Source organism: Arachis hypogaea, chromosome 16 (genome assembly GCF_003086295.3).
Source record: "Arachis hypogaea cultivar Tifrunner chromosome 16, arahy.Tifrunner.gnm2.J5K5, whole genome shotgun sequence".
NCBI lineage: Eukaryota > Viridiplantae > Streptophyta > Magnoliopsida > Fabales > Fabaceae > Arachis > Arachis hypogaea.
In genome coordinates, this window is record NC_092051.1 from 1320758 (window position 1) to 1340720 (window position 19963).

The 19963-nt window shown below is 25.9% G+C and overlaps 2 protein-coding genes across 2 annotated transcripts; one reads left to right on the top strand and one right to left on the bottom strand.

Moving 5' to 3' along the window:
- The first annotated feature begins 4831 nt into the window (after positions 1-4831).
- LOC112757942 (LOB domain-containing protein 29) lies at positions 4832-5988 on the top strand. Its single transcript, XM_025806484.3, has 2 exons — positions 4832-5116; positions 5374-5988. Exons 1-2 carry the CDS (start codon positions 4832-4834, stop codon positions 5713-5715), a joined length of 627 nt encoding a protein of 208 aa, XP_025662269.1. The 3' UTR covers positions 5716-5988.
- Positions 5989-15097: 9109 nt separating this feature from the next.
- LOC112754571 (LOB domain-containing protein 16) lies at positions 15098-17070 on the bottom strand. Its single transcript, XM_025802251.3, has 2 exons — positions 16405-17070; positions 15098-15674 (listed from the first exon to the last, which is right to left on the bottom strand). The coding sequence occupies exons 1-2, from the start codon at positions 16711-16713 to the stop codon at positions 15288-15290; spliced, it is 696 nt and encodes a 231-aa protein (XP_025658036.1). The 5' UTR covers positions 16714-17070; the 3' UTR covers positions 15098-15287.
- Between the last annotated feature and the right edge of the window lie 2893 nt (positions 17071-19963).

Sequence of the window (19963 nt, forward strand, 5' to 3'; positions counted from 1 at the left end):
CAACTAATTAATTCAATCAATTATTTTCTAATTTATTTTTTTGAATTCAATAAATTAAATAAAATTAATTATACTAATTATTTGTATCGACTAATTGATTTGGTTAATTCTTAAAAATATTTTTATTTAATTTATTTTATTTATTTAAATATAGCTAATTAGTTATTTAATTTTATAAGGATAAATATCAAATTCTATTTCTAATATAAAAATACAAAATTTTATTTCTTCTGTTTTTATTTTACCACTATAAAAATACTAGAAGAAAATATTATTCATTTACTAATTACTCTTTCATTGGGTAGCTTTTACAACAATTCTTTTTCTTTCTATGAGACGTCGTCACAAGGCAACTATCATGTACACAAATCAGCACACATTCTTCAACGCATGTGCTCATCGTTCAAAGCAATATATGATATGTTATCCATTAAGCATTTATAGACCATGGTGTTATCATGAATACATAAATAAAAAAAATCCGTAAAAAATCCGTAATTAAGCTTAAGTTATTTACCTATTTGTGTGGTATATTGTAGTGTGAAATTAATTTTAATTTGTGTTGTGCAACGATATTATGGTTTAATTTAAGCTTTTATTTTAGAATTGTGTTATGATTTTATCTCATCATTTTCTCTTAGATATTAAGTTGATATATTTTTATTTATTATTATCGAAGAGGATGTGATATAAAATTTGTAAAAAGAAAAAAAAACTCACATTCAATTTATTTTATTGTAGTCTTCTATTCTTCTATTTTTTTTATTTTTTGTATTCATTTTATTTTTTTAATATCATATAATTTATTATAATTTATACCAATTAATTAATTATAATTCATTATATCAGTTAGTTTAATTAATTAATTTATAATATACATGATAAAATAGATCATTTGTTACTATTACGTTTATTTTTCTAAAATCTAAATCTGAATAATTATATTTTCAGTTTTTGTTATGAATAAAATATTATTAATAATGAATAATAATTAACCACTCATACTTTTGATCAAAGTATTTGGATAATTTTTATATTTATTAATATTAATTATTGATTATTTTTTCATAAATAAATTATATTATAATTTTATGTTAGTTCATAATTGCTGATTAATGATTAATGTTTATGAAACTATGTTACTCTAAATTTTATATTTTATAAATATTTTATTTAAATATAATTTTTTTAACATAAAAATGTATTATTTTTAATAATATCATAATTTTATATTTTTTTATTATTCTAAATAAATATTTTATCAAATACTAATTAAAGTCATTCTTCTATTTGCTTTTACTAATTTATTATCTAACTATTATATAAAATTAAAACCGTATTAATGAATTTAATATTAAAATTAATTTGGCTTTTTATTATTTAGAGTGTTTTTCAATCAATAATTTTATACTCTTTATTTTTTTTCAGTTTCATTTTGAATTTTTAATTTAGTACACAAAGGTAGTGAAATTCCATTGATACTGAAATAAAGTTACAAAAGGGTCCATAGGGTAAAATAAGTAAAATAATGTGATACCCACATTGCAACATCTAAATAAAACAACTTAGAATCTAAAATGTTTATCTTTCTCTTTCTCGCCGTCTATTATATTATCTATTCTATCTATTCTATTATATAAAAATCGAATTTTTACCTTTAATGATAGAATCAACATAACATGCTTCTACTTTATTTTGTTTAACTCATTAAAGACAATTCATTATGATGAATTAATTATATCAACTAATTGATTTGAATAGATATTTAAGTATCACACAATTTAAAATTAGGTATATTAATTATTTGATTTAATTTTTATGATATATAAATTTAAGAAATAAATTAAAATAAGATACTTTATTACTTATTTAAATTGAATACAACAAATATAAATTAATTTAGTTAAAAATTTACTATTTTCTAATCTTCTATACATAAAAATGACAAAACAAAATTATAAAAATAATATTTTTATCACTTTTGCTATTTAATTTTTTTTTTTTTGCTTTTTTATGTATAATTTTATTTTATATTAATTTTGTTTATTTAATAATAAAATATACTCATATTAATTCTATCATATAATAATATATTTTTCTCCTATATTAATCGAAGAATTTTAATAGTTATCAACTACATCTAATAGAATAACTAAGAAGTGAGAACTACGAGAAGTTAAACCTAGGTTCAAAATGTTGAAACAAAGAAAAGAAAACGGTGGATATATGATTAGAGAAAAATGTATATTAATGACAAAATATACTAAAACTAGATTTTTTCTCCAACTAATAAAAGTGAGGTGCAGTGTTAATTTCTCATGAATTCATTTTTTCTCTAAAATGAAATCATTATTTTCTTTACTAAATTTATTTTAGAAAAATATATTTATTATAATTATATTACAATTAACATTTAACGAATAATGCATGATTATACTAATTTAGAGAAATATTTTTATTATAATTATATAAAATCAATATTTAATACATTATCAACTAATAAAAGTGAGGTACAATTCCTCATGAATTCATTTTTCCTCCAAAATGAAAGCACTATTCTCTCTTCTAAATTATTTTAGAAAAATATCTTTATTATAATTTTATTACAATATTACAATTAGCATTTAATGAATAATACATAATTATAATAATTTAGAAAAATAAAGTCCAGTAATTTATCTTCCGACTGCACACGTGTGTAGAATAACTTTTAAGAAGGAGTCATGTATAGTAAATACGGTCGATGATTGTAAAACTGTATGCTAACATTGATATAATATTATTTTAAGTATATGTTTTGCAGGCATCAAAGAAAAGTGTTGAGTTGTTTTTTAGTAGATTTAAATTATTTATTGTTTATTAGAGAATTTTGTGCATTATAATTCTCTAATAATTTATTATTTACTTTGAGTTAATTTTGATATGTTCTTACTTGACAGTAAAACAACATATAAAAATTTGTTGGTGGGTCTAAGTATTATTAAGTTATTTATAGTCACATTGAGTATGTATGTTTGATTTATTGATGAAAGTAGATTACTAAAACCAATTAATAATTATTTTAGAATTAATATATTTAACACTAGATTAAGAAAAATAAATAAATCATAACATATTATATTTTTATTAATCAAATTATTATAATTTAAATTAATCTTAACAAAATAATTTAAAATTATAATTTTAATCTTATCACGTGCATGGCATGGCACGGGTTAATTGTTCTTCATTTTTAACTGATTTTGATATTTTCTTACTTCACAGTAAATCAACATATAAAACTTTGTTGGTAGATTTAAGTATTACTAGATTATTTATGGTCATATTGAGTATATATGTCTGATTTATTGAAAAAAAATAGATTAAATAACTATTTTATAGTTAATACAATTAACACTATATTAAGAAAAGAAAAACAATGCATACAAGTTATTCTTTTATTAATTAAATTATTATAATTAAAATGAAATTTAACATAATAACTTAAAATTATAATTTCAATCTTATCACGTGCATGGCACGGTGATTAAACTTGTTAGTAATTATAATTAAACTAAATTATCTAGATCGGTTGTGTTTCTCCATGTTGTACCAACTAAAGGTTTGACTTATTGACCCTTAATTTGTTATTATGTATTTATGTATTGGGTACGTATGTTGACTGAACAGTACAATGAGAGAAGCAGAGAAGCATATTTAGCTCACACGAATTACTACATAAGAGTATAGCTACAAATATTCAAGAAGAAATTAAATTATTATATTTCTGTAACTACTATTGATCATAATAGTCAATAAGAAACGTGGCAGAAAAAACATGTGTGATAGATATAAACAGGCACGTTGCGTTCTTAGAATATAGGCATATAGCAATCGTTATCTACTTATCTTAAGGTGATGTTTTATGATGACATCTTTATTATATAAAATAATATTATAAATTATTTAATTATTTATAATATTATCTTTATAAAAATATTTTTCTTTTTTTAAAGGTAGGTTTAATTAAAAGCAAATCTTAATTTTACATTAATATTAAACAAATTAAATCACTTACGAATATGTTAAGGCAATATAAACAATGAGTTTTTAATTAATAATTAAGTCTACTAAACATGCGGAATGCTAGGGAAACAAAAAAAACAGCCAGAACTTATCTTATTTAGCATTCATTAATTATCGCAACAATTAATAAATGCTAAATAAGGCAAGTTATGACTGTTTTTGTCTAATTTTCTTTGGTTACCAAATATTTTCAACTAAATATATAGTACTAACACATACATAATTTTCAGAAAATTAAAGAAAGGACAAAAGGATCAAACAAAATGGGTTTGGTTTATTGCTCTATAGTCCTTTTAATTTGAATTTGTGGTATAAGTGGTATAAATTAGAGTGAAAACTCAAGTGCAGTTGACTTCACGTAAAGTTGATAGATGAGATCTAACGGCTCTCGGCTATCAACTTCACGTGAAGAATCATCTAATGGCTCTCAACAATTAATTTCACGTGAAGTCGACTGCACCTGAATTTTTACTGTAAGTTATATATGTTGGATGGAATGTATCCATGTAATTTTGAGACAAATTAAAGCAAAAATTTGGTAGCGTTGTATTTATACAGTGAACAGTGTAGGCCATTGAGGGAACCTCATGAAATTAAATAATCCATACATACTCTAATCTATCACACCTTCCTCTCTTTGTGGTGTGTATAAAGATCAAGACAAATGATTATGATTTGCACCAAATAGCTCAAGAATTGAAGAGAGAGAGAGAGAGGAGCACCAGAAACATCCAAAAACCTAAAACCACACACACACCACAAATTAATGAAGATGACAGGTTCAGGTACACCTTGTGGAGCCTGCAAATTCTTGAGGAGAAAATGCGTGAGAGGTTGTGTTTTTGCACCTTATTTTTGCCATGAACAAGGTGCTACTCATTTTGCAGCCATTCATAAGGTCTTTGGTGCAAGCAATGTCTCCAAGCTCCTTGCTCATCTTCCTGTCGCCGATCGCTGCGAAGCCGCCGTCACCATCTCATTCGAAGCTCAGGCAAGGCTTCAAGATCCAATCTATGGCTGCGTCGCACATATTTTTGCCCTACAACAACAGGTTTCATTTCGTTCCCCTCTCATCATCATTCGAAAATGTTTAGTAACTAAAGAAAATCAGTCAAAAACCGCTGTAACTTATCTTATTTAGCATTCATTAATTGTTGCGATAATTAATGAATAATAAATAAAACAAGTTCAAGAAATTTAAAACCAACTTTGTATTATTAATTAGCTAGATAACTAAAAAGAAAAAAAGAAAGTCAAAACCCTAGCTAGGTATGTAGATTGATGAAATTTTACTTTTGATCTTCGCAGGTGATGAATTTACAAGCACAGTTGGCTTATTTAAGGGAACAAGCTGCAGAGAGTTGTAATCTGAACCCTAATAATACTACTGCTCTTTACCCCAATCACCAAGATCTTGGAAATTCGTTCCAGATGGAAAATTCCACCATGGTTCCACAGTTTCTTTCTGATAGTTCATCTAATTATCCCTCATCAGCAACACAACAATACCATGGGAATACTCGTAGTAGTCTCATCATGATGGAATCAAACCCTATTGAGAACTATGAAAATTCAAGCATCTCCTTTGATGAGACTTGTGACACGGTGTTCTTTGACATGAAAAGACTGTGGCCCTCTCAACTTCAATAAGTGGTCTTTGATTACATTAAGGATTATACTTTCAATGGTGAAGAGCTTCATGAAAGATTAGTGCTAGGTGCAGGGGAAAGGACCACTTTATCAAACTTTAATTGCTTCTTTTTTGTTTTGTAGTTAGTATATTGTGAAGCATGCAATTCCCTCTGTTTCCATAAATAAGCTAATTAGGAAACCTAAAAATATATCATTAGAGTGGAAACCACTCTAGCTAGTATTGTATTTGTTAATCTAGTGCAATATATTGATGCTTAGCTTATACATGCATGTAATTCTTGTTAGAGATAATTAGGGCTAGAAGTGAGCCGAGCTGAGTCGAGCTAGACCAAGTTCAAGTTCGGCTCACAAAAATTGAGCTTGACTCACGGCTCGACTCATTAACAATTGAGCCTATTTCTTAAGCTCAAGCTCGGCTTACTGAAAGCTCACGAGCTGGCTCAAATAATAGACACATAAATACAAAATCTATAATTCTATATCAATAAATTATAACTTATATATTTTTAAAAATATTTAAAAAGATCAATTTTATATATTGTTATCTATCAATAAATTATAAATTTTTTATTTATATCCTATATCAAAATTATATATAAAAAATAAATATAAAATTTTAAATAATTAAGATTATTAATATATATAATTATATAGTACTATTTCATATGTATATATATAATATTAAAAATACAGATTAAATGCATATAGGATATGTGTATTAATAATTATATATATATAATCGAGTCAACTTACGAGCTAATGAACTGAGCTTATCCAAGTTTAAGCTCGGCTCATTTAATTTATGAGCTTAATTTCAAGCTCAAGCTTGGCTCACTAACTCACGAGCTTAGCTTATCAAGCTATTAACGAGTCGAGTTCGAGCTAGCTCATGAGCTGGCTTAACTTCCAACCCTAGTGATAATTGCTAAAAGTCTGGTTTTGTTTAGTTTATGGAGCTAGCTAGCAACGATCCTAAATTTTGACCTAACACAATTTATATATATAATTTTTTTTAACATTTATTATTTACTTTCCCTAAATATCAAAAGGCTATCTTGTATTGGCCAATATTTAGACTAGTGTATATATTATGACAAAAACTCTATGAAGATATTTTGAGAGACTAATCTCCACGATGATAGAAAAGTCAAATTAAGGAAATATGCATAAAGTATATATTGAAAGAAAATGGTGATTGCAGCTAAAATATATGTTTATTATTAATTGAATTCTATTTAACTTTTTTTAAAATAATATATAATTTATTTTATGTGATGTGTTAATTTTTTATTAATCGATATTTTAAAATAAATTATTGTTCCTATCCTTAATCTTCTTTGTCATTAAACAAAACAAAACTTCTTCTCCTCCAAATCTGATTACTCTCTCTCCATGACTTTCACTCCATTTTAAAACCATTATTAGTCTGGAACTATAGTGAAAATTACTTAATTATGAAATTATAATTATTTATTATTGTTATCAAATAATTGTTTTTCCAATTAGCAAGGTAAGATAAATTGAGACCAATGAGTTATAACTCAAATGACATAGTCTCTCCATATTCAATTAAGAGGTTGCGAGTCTCCTATCTTTGATAAAAAAAAAAAAGAAGGTAAGATAAATTGAGCAACTTAGAATTTATATATCAATACTTTTTTTCTGTGTATTCTTGGATTTTTGGTGTATCTATGGTTTTTTTAGTTGTTTAATTTTTTGTTGGGCTATCGAAATGAAACCCTCTTGATGAACTTGAACTTGAATCAGTAGAAGAAATAAAGCATTAGGAGTTTTCTTTTTTTTTTTGGTTGTTTATCCATGATAAAGATTTGGGGGGAGAAAGGAGGGTTTGTTTGTTAATTTTTTAAAAATTATTCAATGATTTATTTTAAATGATAAGTTATTAATTAAAAACTGACGATATTATGATTAAATATTAATTTTGGTTAAATTTAAACAATTCAAGTTATTAATATAGTTAATAATCTTATTAAAATATCGACCAATCAAAAATTGACACGTCACAAAAAATAAATTACATATTATTTATAAAAAAGTTGGGTAGAATTCCCCTATCATATCATATCTCATACAAACAAAATACACTTATTAACAACTCAGAATATACTTCGTTCCACCATAACATTACTCTTATTGAACAACATGCATTCACAATGTAAATTAGGCCTTATTTTAATTGATTCAATATCAGTATACGTGTTTAATTAAAAGAAAGAACTGCAAATAACCAAAAATTACAAGTGGTACCTGTGTGTTTTTTGGTCCCAATCTAATTTCATGGTCTTCTAAGAAGCAAACAGGTGTCTCGCAGGCTGAATATCGATCCATGGCAGACGTAATAAGGAAATAAGAAATGTAATAAGGAAATAAGAAAAAAAGAAATTTAAAAGGAAGATGAATGTGGTCCAGATAAGAGTTTGACAAATTACATATATAATGGCATAATGCATTGAGTAATATCTCAAATCAATTCGCTCCCTAAACAATTTTCAGTGGTATACTTTAATTCTCAATAAATTTTAACCACCAAATAATTTTAATCTTTTATTTTATTAAACATATTAATTTTTACATCAAATTTCGATTAAAAAAAATTAGACAAATAATCAATGTTTATCATTATTTAATAAAGACATAATAATCTCTAAAATTTTTTAAAATAATTCTCAAATCAATTCTTTAATATAAACAAACAATTTGATGTGATTATTGATTTGTCTAAGAAAATAAAATTTTAGTGATTAAAATTTGTTTAAAACTAAAATGTTTAATTAAAAATTTCTTAAGGAATGATTTGGAATATTGATACACTATATTAATACTATGATTTTGAGATCTGTTCAACTAAATTAATTGAGAATTGATCACTAAATCAATTTAATTCAGATAAATATCGGTTGACAATAAATTAGTCACAAAATAAAAAAATAATCAATCAAAAAATTGGTGGTTGAATGGGTACAATTTTTTTTTATATCTAATCGGTTAAAATAATAAAACACAAATAAAATTATTTTTTTAAAATAATATATATTTAATACATAAATATAATTTTATTATATTTGTTATTTAACTCCAATTAAATCTTTAATTTTTTTATCTTCTAACTTTATCAGTTTGATGATCGATCCGATTTTCACAACTTTAATTAATATATATAAATAATATATCTGCAATTTTTGCTAGCTAGAAATGAAATTATAGTAAAAATTGCATTATAAGAAATACATAGTGGTAAATTTTTTCGTCTAAAAGCTAAAAGATAATAAGATAATAGCATCTCAGTTTTCCCAATAATATTGTTGAATGTATAACTGTATATAATTTCTGTTTTTGTTTTTTTGTTGACAAGTGTATATACTTTCTTTCTGATAGATAAAGCGGCTCCTATTTTTTTGGTGAATGATAAAGTGGCTCCTTTGCCAACTGGCAGGTACAACAGAACAAAAATGTTGTTAGGCCCAATAATTATTGGTGGGCCAAAATAAAAAATTGCTACACTTAGAGCTTATTAGGCCCAATAATTAGTGGGTCCTTAGAGCTTATTAGAGCTGATTAGGCGTGGCTGAGGCTTGTCCTAATGGCAATCACATTTGCCTCCTAAAGTTGCCACGAGTTCGAATCTCTCTTGCTGAAAAAGAAAGTATAAGATGTGTGTGTGACAGTGTGAGTAGGGTGTGTGTTAAAAATAAAATAAAATAAAATAAAGAGCTGATTAGGTTGTTTGTTTATTAATCACTATACACTAGTAATTTATAAATGGAAAAGTATAGGGTACCAACATATTATCTGCCAACTTATTGCTAATAATAATTAATTATTATATTTTAAATACATATATAAAGAGACACATTCAGAAAATATATCTATAAAGACATTTTTATTAAATACAGCCATAAAAAAGATATTTTTATTAGACACATCTACGAAGACACTTCCATTAAACACAATTATAAATAAGAGTTGGCAGAAGTTGACAGAAATATTATTGGTAACGTAACGGGACCGTTTATAAATTATTACACTTAATCCAGCCTAAAAAATTATTACAATTAATAAAAATAGCGCAAGACACGTAAAATTCACTTACAAGATGAGGGTTTTCTAGAAAGTTTTATTAGAAAACAATCTTTTTATCCTTTTTAGGCATTGAGTAATCAAGATATTTTATTTTTCATGCATTCTCTAAGCCAATATTCTTTAAGATATTTATTAATTAAATAAAAAATTATGAAAATATAAATTACTGCAAATTATTGTTATAATAAGTGTCTATTTTAATTTAACACTCATGTTGCCGATCAATCATTTTTCAATTGCTAACTTCACAAAAAATATTTAAAAAATTTATTGAAAGTGTATTTTTAGAGTATAAGTTAAGATTATTATTATTACTAATATAATTTTTTAAAATTTGTATGTTTCCCATAAAACATATTGCACGTGAATGCGAGGTGTTGATTAACGGTTAGCAATAATTAACAGTGTTTAAGGAGAGATTTGTTTTAAATAATAGTTACTCATTATAATGTATGTATGAATTGAATGATGGTACATTTTATTGAACACATACACTCATACTCTCCAGTGCACACCCAGCGCAGCCCCATACAACTAACAACAACAGACCGCCTTCCACAAACCCCGGCGGCAGCGCTCCTTCATGTCCACCTTTCCCTGTCTCTTTCTGGTGCCCATCAAACTCATCTTCAACCAATGGAATATCTGTACAATGTGTACAATTTAGGGATGTCCGATTCAGTATTAGAGATATAACCATTAGTGTTACCTTTTCTTATCAGCTTAAGCTTTTGGGTGAGTAGTTTCATGACATAGTATCAGAGCTCTAGATTCGAAAGGTGAAGAGTTCGATCCTTCGTGAACTCATAGCCCATTATATACATTGTACAAATATTTCATTGGCTCCCTAGCGGATACCACTCTAAAATTTAAGTCATCTCCGCCACAAATTTTATAACAAGAGATCAAAAATTAAAAAAAGGTAAAGTATACTTTTTGTCCTTGAAGTTTGGCAAAAATTTCAAAAATACCCCTAAGTTTTATTTTGTTTCAATTTTGTCCTAAAAGTTTTCGATTTGCATCAAATATATCCTCGACGACTAAATTTTCAAAACAATTAAGATCAATCTAACAATAATGCATGAAAATTATGCTTGATTTGTTTGTGTTGAGGGTTGTTTTTATGAAATTGTTGTTGAATTGATCTTTAATTTTTTAAAAAATTAGTCATCAGTAGTATATTTGATGCAAATCAAAAATTTTTGGGATAAAATTGAAACAAAATAAAACTTAGGAATATTTTTGAAATTTTTGTCAAACTTTAGGGACAAAAAATATACTTTACCCTTAAAAAAATATAATTCAAGAATAATTTTAAGTATTTTTTAAATATTAGTGTTCTAATAGTTTAAGAACTAAAACAAGATACAAGATACATTTTTTAAGTTACACTATTCATAATTAAGATATATAGATGTGTCACCCAAATATTAATAATTATAGCACATGCACAATCTATTAATTTAATACTCTACCAATAAATAGTAATACTAGAAAGAAAATAATTTTATTTAACTTAGTATTTATAATTTTATATGTGTAATATTTATTATATTATATTATTTATTCCAATAATAATTAATGAATGCAAACAAAAGAAATTAGTTTTCTATAATTTTCAACATATAATTCCCAAACATTTTGCAAATAAACATGGATAATTTTATAATAAAGAGGAGTATATATCTACTTTTAAAAAAATTAATAAAAATAAAATAATACATTCTCATAGATAAATATCTAACTAGCTATTAAAGAAAATCTGGATCTCTTCACCCTTTTTTCACTTCACCTAAAATGCACCAATAAACATGTAACAATTTGTTGAACCTTAGCTTGGAGAGGGCGACAATAGCCTGCAATTCCTGTTTTTATTTACTTATTTACTTACTCCTATCTTTTTATTTTTTTTTAGGGATTTGAACATGAAAATTATTATTACTCTTTACCACTTATATACCACAAAAATATTTTTAAGTGACATAACTGATGAATTCAATTTATAATCATTTATATATAACAATGCAACAAGAAGTTGCAAAATATTTTTTATTTTATTTTGGGGTATGCACACTACAGAGTCTTATTTTACCAAACTTCACCTGTAGGCTCCCCTGAGGGAAACCGCTTCGGTGACTTTCTTTCAACCACCACTAGCTCCCATGCATTCAACACCTATAACAAATATATATATATATATATGGGCGAATCCAAAAATCTTTTGAAAAGAGGTCAAAATTAAATATTTATATAATTAAATATTGTATTATATAATTGATGATATTATTTTTTATTATTATTTATAATAAAAAATATTAATAAGTGCTATATTAAAATAAAAAATTCTACTAAAAAATAATAATTTTATATTTGATATCATTTATAATAATTAAAATTTTTATTTGTTTTTATTATAAAAAATATAACATGAATAATATAGATTAGTTATTATGATATTTTTGATATATGCATTTAAAATAAATTAGTGAATAAAATATATGAAATATTCGTACTAATATATAATTTATTTAATATGTTATTATTTGAATATATGAAAATAATAATTAAAATTAAAAAATAAAAAATAAAATAAAAAAAAAAAAAAATTAAAAAAAAATAGAATGAACAATAAAAAAAAAAATTCATCAAAACAAATGGTTAATAAAAAAATAAAAAATAGAAGGAACAATTAAAAAAGATTTATTAATAAAAAATAATTGGCCTAAAAAATATAATATACTATTAATATTCAAAATATAATAATTGAGATTTGAACTTAAGTTATGAAATAACAAATATTTTAATTAATCATTAAATTAATAACTCAATTTTAAAATTAAATGCATCATCATATAATATATAAAAATTTTAAAATTTTCTGAGAGTTTATAGTCTTTATTGGTCTCTCTCTAAATCCGCCCATATATATATATATATATATATATATATATATATATATATATATATATATATATATATATGAGAGAGAGAGGAAGAGACATATTTTAATTTCTTCTCCTTTAATTTTTGTTCACACTCATTATAATATAATATTGTCTATATATGCCTCCTAATATAGCTAGGTCTATAAGAATAACAAATTATTTTTGCCATATTTAAAAATTCTATGTATAATAATGTGGTGGACGATGGATGCATGCTTAGGTAACTTGCTTTATCGATTAACTTATTAACAGTATAATTCACCAATAATATTTGAGTGACACGCAATGGAAAATTATAAAAATGATTTCATAATATACATATATGTAGTCAACATAGACGAGCAATTAATCGATCACAATAATATCACTTGGCTTATTCTGAAGGACCAATTCGATTGGATGTAGTACGCTTTAATGATCCGTTTCCTTGATTTCTTCTGTTTTAATTATATAATCACAAGTCTTTTATTCACCGTACGTGGTCGTGTCAACACCACCAATAATTGTGTCCAACTAGCTAATTAAATGTCTTGAGTTATATTGAGTCAATTTAATTAATGCCTCTACCAAATTAAACCAAAACACAGTGCTCTTCTAATGAAGTAATAATACTATATTATAATATGTTCACTGGGCAAATATTGCTCTATTTATTATATGCGTTATGTTACGTATACACTAAAATTAGTCACCAGTATAAATTGGGTTTGTTTAGGTGAATTTTTAAGAAAAGATCTTTTTTCGAATTATCTTTTTTAAAAAGATCTTATAGAAAAGTAAAAATAATTTTATGTTTGGATATCTCATACAAAAAGATCTTTTTATCTATCAATTATGTTTGGATATAATAATATAAAAGTATTTTTTTGTTTATTTATTACATAAAAAATATCTTTTTTTTTTAAGGAAAAAAGATCTTTTAAAAAAATGTAAATTACAGCTTCTCAAAAAAGATATTTTTCTGATTTTTCTAGTACTTTTACTTTTACTACTCGAAATTTGCCAATTGCCAAATAGGCTAAAAAATAAAAAAAGATCTTTTTCATTAAAAAAAATCTTTTTTTATCAAAATAATGACGCCCAAACAAGCACAAAATACATGCTAAAATATAAATGCATATTAAAAATAAATTAAATTATACATGTATTTATATATATTGGTGACTGATGGTTGATTTTGGTGTACAAATAATATTTCTCTTGTTATATATAGGATTAGGCCCTCCTTTGATGTTACTTACAATAAGCTAGAGTTAAAATAAAACTAAATAAAAAAGTAGGCCATGCACGCATTCGATCAATCTAGATAAGAAGATACTTTGCTTATTGTATGAATACAAAATCACTAGTGCAAATAGTCTTACTATTGAAAAATATTGTCTATTCATATTTTATTTTATTTTTGGTCTATTAAATGTTAGAAGCAGAATTTAATAAAAATAATGCACATCTCATTAGGGTCAGCTAGATTAATTAGCAGAGTAATGTAACTAATGTTGGGTAAATCTTGATGTTAAAATAATATTAACCTAGGGAAGTGGGGTCCATTAGATACTAACCCTTAAACCTAGCTAGATAGGCTTGTGCATGGCATAAACTATGATGAAATAATAGCATCGTCCAAGTCTTATAAATATCGCCCCTGCCTTGACCTTGCTGAAACAAAATCTTGAAACCATGTCTCATCGATAAGCCCAAGGGATCGGAACATTGCCATTTGGATCCGAGAACATATTGAAAATGGGGCAACTTGATCACTTTTTGACTTTGTTTTTATCATAAATAAAATAAGAAAAACATCCAAGGCTTATCATATGTAATTATTTTATATAAATAAATGTGGCCAAAATGAATGGGATTATTCATTCAGTAAAGTAAGATAAGGACATGAGAGACTAGTATATGTGTTTGTCCTTTAAGAGTAACAAATCCAAATGAACCATGCATGATCATGATGATGGATATATGGGGATTCCCATCAGAACAAAAAAAAACTCCTACTCTGCCATCATCCATAAAAATAAAAATCACAAAGAAAGAAGAAGATGAAGGACAACTCATAATTCAAAGGTACATTATTGAAGTTTGACCGGCTAAGAATGCATTACAATTAAAGACAAACCCTATTAGGCTATTCCTTTTTGGTCCAAGCTAAGAGAACATAAGAAACATTTAACTCAAAATCTTAAAGTGTCAATTTAATGGATCTCTCATTTTATAAACTCATCACTCTTCCTTACTTTTTTTGATGCGGAACTAATTTTATGCACTCCTCACGCTTGCAACACTAATAGAAATATATATCCCTCATTTAGGAAACTATCATCCTTGAAGAAAAAAATAAACATAATTATTATCATTATATTTTGAACAGACATACCCATTCATTATAAGATAAGAGGTAAATTTTAGTACAAAATAGGATATAACTATGTTCAAATAACAATAGTGTTGGATGATAAGAAAAGAAATTAAGATGAGACTAGGTAGTAGTGTTATTAGAAAGGCTAATGCTAATAATAATTAGTTCCTCATCATCCTAAGTGCCAACTCTTGCAGCTCACCCAGGTCATTGTTGTTGTTGTTGTTGTTATATGATCTTCTCTTAGAAGAAGCTTGTTGTTGTTGTTGTTGGAATGAGTTGAAATCCTCTGGTCTTGTGTCATGCATATTATTATTTGCAACTCCATCAATGATGCTGCTGCTGTGATGATCAATTGATTCAAGTGAACTCTGAGGAGATATAGGAGGGTTCATGTAATTGGTGTGACCAAATGGATTGTTATTATTGTTGTTGATGGCTCCACCAACATTCCCTGGCCATTGATTCTCTATGTTCCTACAAGATTCCATTTGATTCTGTGCCAGCTGAGCCTTCACTTGCATCAATTGTGCCTGCAAGCATGCTACCTATACATATGTACCAACAAAGAAAATCATAAATTTTAATTATTATTTTATCACATACATCACCTTCACTACAACTGTAAATAAATATTTAATTAAAAATATTTTTAGCTTTGACTGGCTCTTGAAGCATCATAGAAGCCAAAACACAACATGTATGTATAGCTTTAGCAAGAGAAAAAGACAGGAGTGGAGTTATTGAATGACCTCACTCATTTTCCAAATTTCCAATATATATATATATATATATATATATATATATATATATATAATTCTAGATTTCTAAATAGAACTTGATGAACATGCATCAGCCAGCGTGACTACTAAGTCTTAAGAAGAAAAAAAAGAGATGAAAAATCAGGTGCAGTCAACTTCACGTGAAGTTGATACCTAAGAGCCGTTAAATGATTTGACTAATTTAACTAAATTTTCATCTAACGGCTCTTATATATCAACTTCACGTAAAGTTGACTTCACCTGAATTTTTACCAAAAAGGAAATAAACTGGAAGAATATATTATAAGTAAAAGTAATTAAGTTAAAGATACTGAATGATAAAAGAATAACGAAAATGTTTGGTAACCAAAGAAAATCAGCCATAACTTGCTTTATTTAGCATTCATTATTATTTAGCATTCTTTCTTAATGAATGCTAAATAAAGCAAGTTATGACTGTTTTTTTGTATACCTAGCATTACGCAAAAGATAAAGTTCGAAAAGAAAGTTGAAGTACCTGTTGTTGTAATGCGAAAATGTGAGAGACGCAACCATAAACGGGGTCTCTGATACGAGCTTGAGCCTCATAAGCAATGGTGACAACAGCCTCACAGCGATCATGAGCGGGAATATGAAGCAAGAGCTTGGAAACGTTGCTTGCACCAAACACCTTATGTATGGCTGCAAATCTTGCAGGCCCTTGTTCTGAGCAGAAGTATGGTGCAAATATGCAATCTGCAGCACACTTCCTCCTCAGAAACTTGCACGCCCCACACGGTGAACCTGACCCACCACTACTTGTTCCATTTCCACTTGAACAAGCCATTACTTATATATATATTTTGCAATTAAGCAAATTAATCTCTGAGGACTATGCTATATATATATATTTGGTTGGAGAGGGATTGAGAAAGAGATGGTTACGTTGTTTTTGTTAGGGGAAATTGATGAATTGTGTGTGGGACAATGGAATAAAGGAGGGTGTTATATTTATATTATATGAGAAAATGTGAATGGGGGACAAAGGAGGGTTCATAATGCAGGGTTCCAGGGGAACATTGCTTAATGGTTGATGCAATATTTTCTATGAGGAGGGTAAGGTTAATGTAACTTGCATTGCTTCATTAATTATTTCGTGTACCTTCTCTTTTAAGTTTCATGTTCATGTATCAACCAATTCGGTACTTAGCAGTATGTAGTATTTGTATCACCCCAAATGTTTAGTCACAACAAAAATAGCAGCCAAAAATTTTCTTTTATAATTTTTTTTAATTATATTTATTATTTTTCTATTCTCATGTTTTTTTTTTGCACTCTGTCAAATAATAATAATTGAATAAAAAATACATTAATAATATTTAAATTGCTTTACCAACTGTTATGGCGAACATATTATTATCTACTATTAGCAATTTTATTAAAAATATAAATTGTATATGTATAATATTCATAACTTTAAACATATAACATCCACGTATAATCTATGAATTAAAATTAATTTGTTATTATTTATTTTACCGGTCATAAACAAAAAATTTTTCTTTTTTTTTTATCTTCAATAAATTGAGACTAACAAATTTCAGATTTTGGATTTAAGAATTTAAGACTTTTATTTAAAATAAAGATTATATAATTGTAGATATAATAAGCTAATAATTATGGAGAGATTTGTGAGATTTGATTTTCATAAATTTAAATTGATTTTTGGTGTAATTAAGTAAAAAAATATTTATAAAAAAATTAATTGTGTCGATTAATTAAAAAGAATGATTCATGTTATTTTATAAGTAAATGTTATTAAATATATAATTTTATTTATTATTTGTGATATTTGACTATGTAACATTACTCTTGTATCCCCCTATTGAATCATGTCTAGGAGGACTAAGTATACATACAACATACCACTTGTTTGAAATTAAAAATACTTATAAATTAAAGCATTACATTCTAAAATACATATATTTTTGTTTAATTTTCTTAGAATATAGAAATAGACACGACACAATGCAAATTACTTGTTTTTTTACTTATATTTTCAACTTGTCTTAACTAGTAGACATAGTTTAACTTTGAGAAATACAAATTATTTTTTTTTAAAAAAGAGAGATACAAATTATTTTTTTTAAAAAAAAAGAGAGAGATAAATAAAAAAAACAAAATGTTTTTATTCTAAAATAAAAGTTTTCTACTTTTTTATTTGTTATTATTAGAAACAATAAAATAATCTAAGTATTTTGTTTTATGGTTATTTACTTATTTCAGTATCTCCTATAAAAATGTTTTGGTTTTGGTTTAGTTAACGAGCAGTAATTAATTAAATTAAGGTGAATTATATGATAAAAATGTAAGTTTACAGATTTTTTTTATGTGATGAAAGAGAAATTAAAAATATTAAAATTCACATTTTGAACATTAATAAAATAATAAAAAATAACTATAAAAAAATTTAATTTTTTCTTTATACAATTTCAATCTGTATTTAGAGTACCCTTAAATTATGTATAATAGAGTACCCCTTAAATTAAATACGTTACTGGCAATATGTAATGAAAGATATGATAGATAAATGAATTTCTTAAGAGTAGTTGGAGTTGGGTTCCAATTTTGCGCCGAACGCCGCACCTGGGAACTGCTGAAGTTTGTCACTTTACAACGCTGAGTTAGTACACTGCCACCTGCCGGTTACCCTATGCCCCCACAGCTTTCTGTTTATGGGGACCCTTCTAGTTTATTTTTATTACAATGACATGTTTTAGTATACTCAAATGGAAATACTTTTCTCATGTAGTAATTTTTTATTTTTGTAATTATTAAACCAAGATCAAAAAATTATATAGTTACAATTATATGGAGTACATGTTTCAGCATTTCCGGAGACATGTAATACTCTTTAATCAGTGCTCTTCACTGACTCACCAATAAAACATGTTTCTAAACATTTTGGACTTGGATCTATCTTAACTAATTCTTTTATCAATTTCTGTGGGTTATTATAGTTAAAATTATACATTGTCAATTGTAATAGCATAGGCGAAAAAGAGTACAGAAAATAATGAGAAATATCATAACTAATGAAATTAAATAATGTTAGTTTACTTCCATATATCTTTTAAGAGCTAAACTAGTGTCATGTGTATTTTTCAACAATTAAATTAGTATAAAAAAAGTTCAGGGATATAATTGATGATAGTTTAGTCTTTGGTTAAATTTATTATTATTAGCATTTTGCTAAAAAAGATATTTGTTAATATCTTTAATGTAAAAATTTTTAAAAAGATCATTTTAAAAAATTATTTAGTAGTACATTTATTAAAAAAATATTTATAGTATAAATAACTTTAACAAATAGCTTTAATAAGACCTAATAGAGAGTAAGATTGTACAAAGATACAGAAACTCTCTTTTATTTAAACAATTTTATTTAGTAAAACCCATAATACACCATATCATATGTTCCTTTCACTCTTATTCTTTCTGGCTTGCAAACCAGATTCCTCAGTATGTTAAAATTTAAAATAAATAAATGAAGAACAGATATTTAAGTAATTTCGTTTTTCTTTGGTCTAGAGAAGTAAAGGTTATGCTTGCTTTCATGACTTCATTCAACCGTTGCAGTTTCCTATTCATTGAAGAGAAGCTTTCATTTGACTTTTAAGGCATGTTTTCTCTGACTCTCTTATGATTTACCAACAATTACTACATGATATGATCTGCAAGTAGCTTTGGTGAATCATGAAATTCAAATCTTCTACAGTTCCGTTTACTCGTACAAGATGATGTCATACACTCATCTAATATTTAGATATCTACGGGTCATCATCAAAATCTAAAATCAAATATATAAAGGTTTGTTTGCAATTTGCAAATATAGGTTTTAGAAGAGAATATCTTAATTCACTTTACACTTGAAGGTTGATTTTTTTGGTTATAAACATATGAGTGTGTAGTGCTCCGTTAAGGGATATGCAGGTGCTACACCACAATGTGAGGCAGCTTTTTGTGAATTTTGATGTTAACAATTCGGACCATGCGAATTGTTTGTAAAGTAAAATATAAGTGGTCTGATTTGCAAG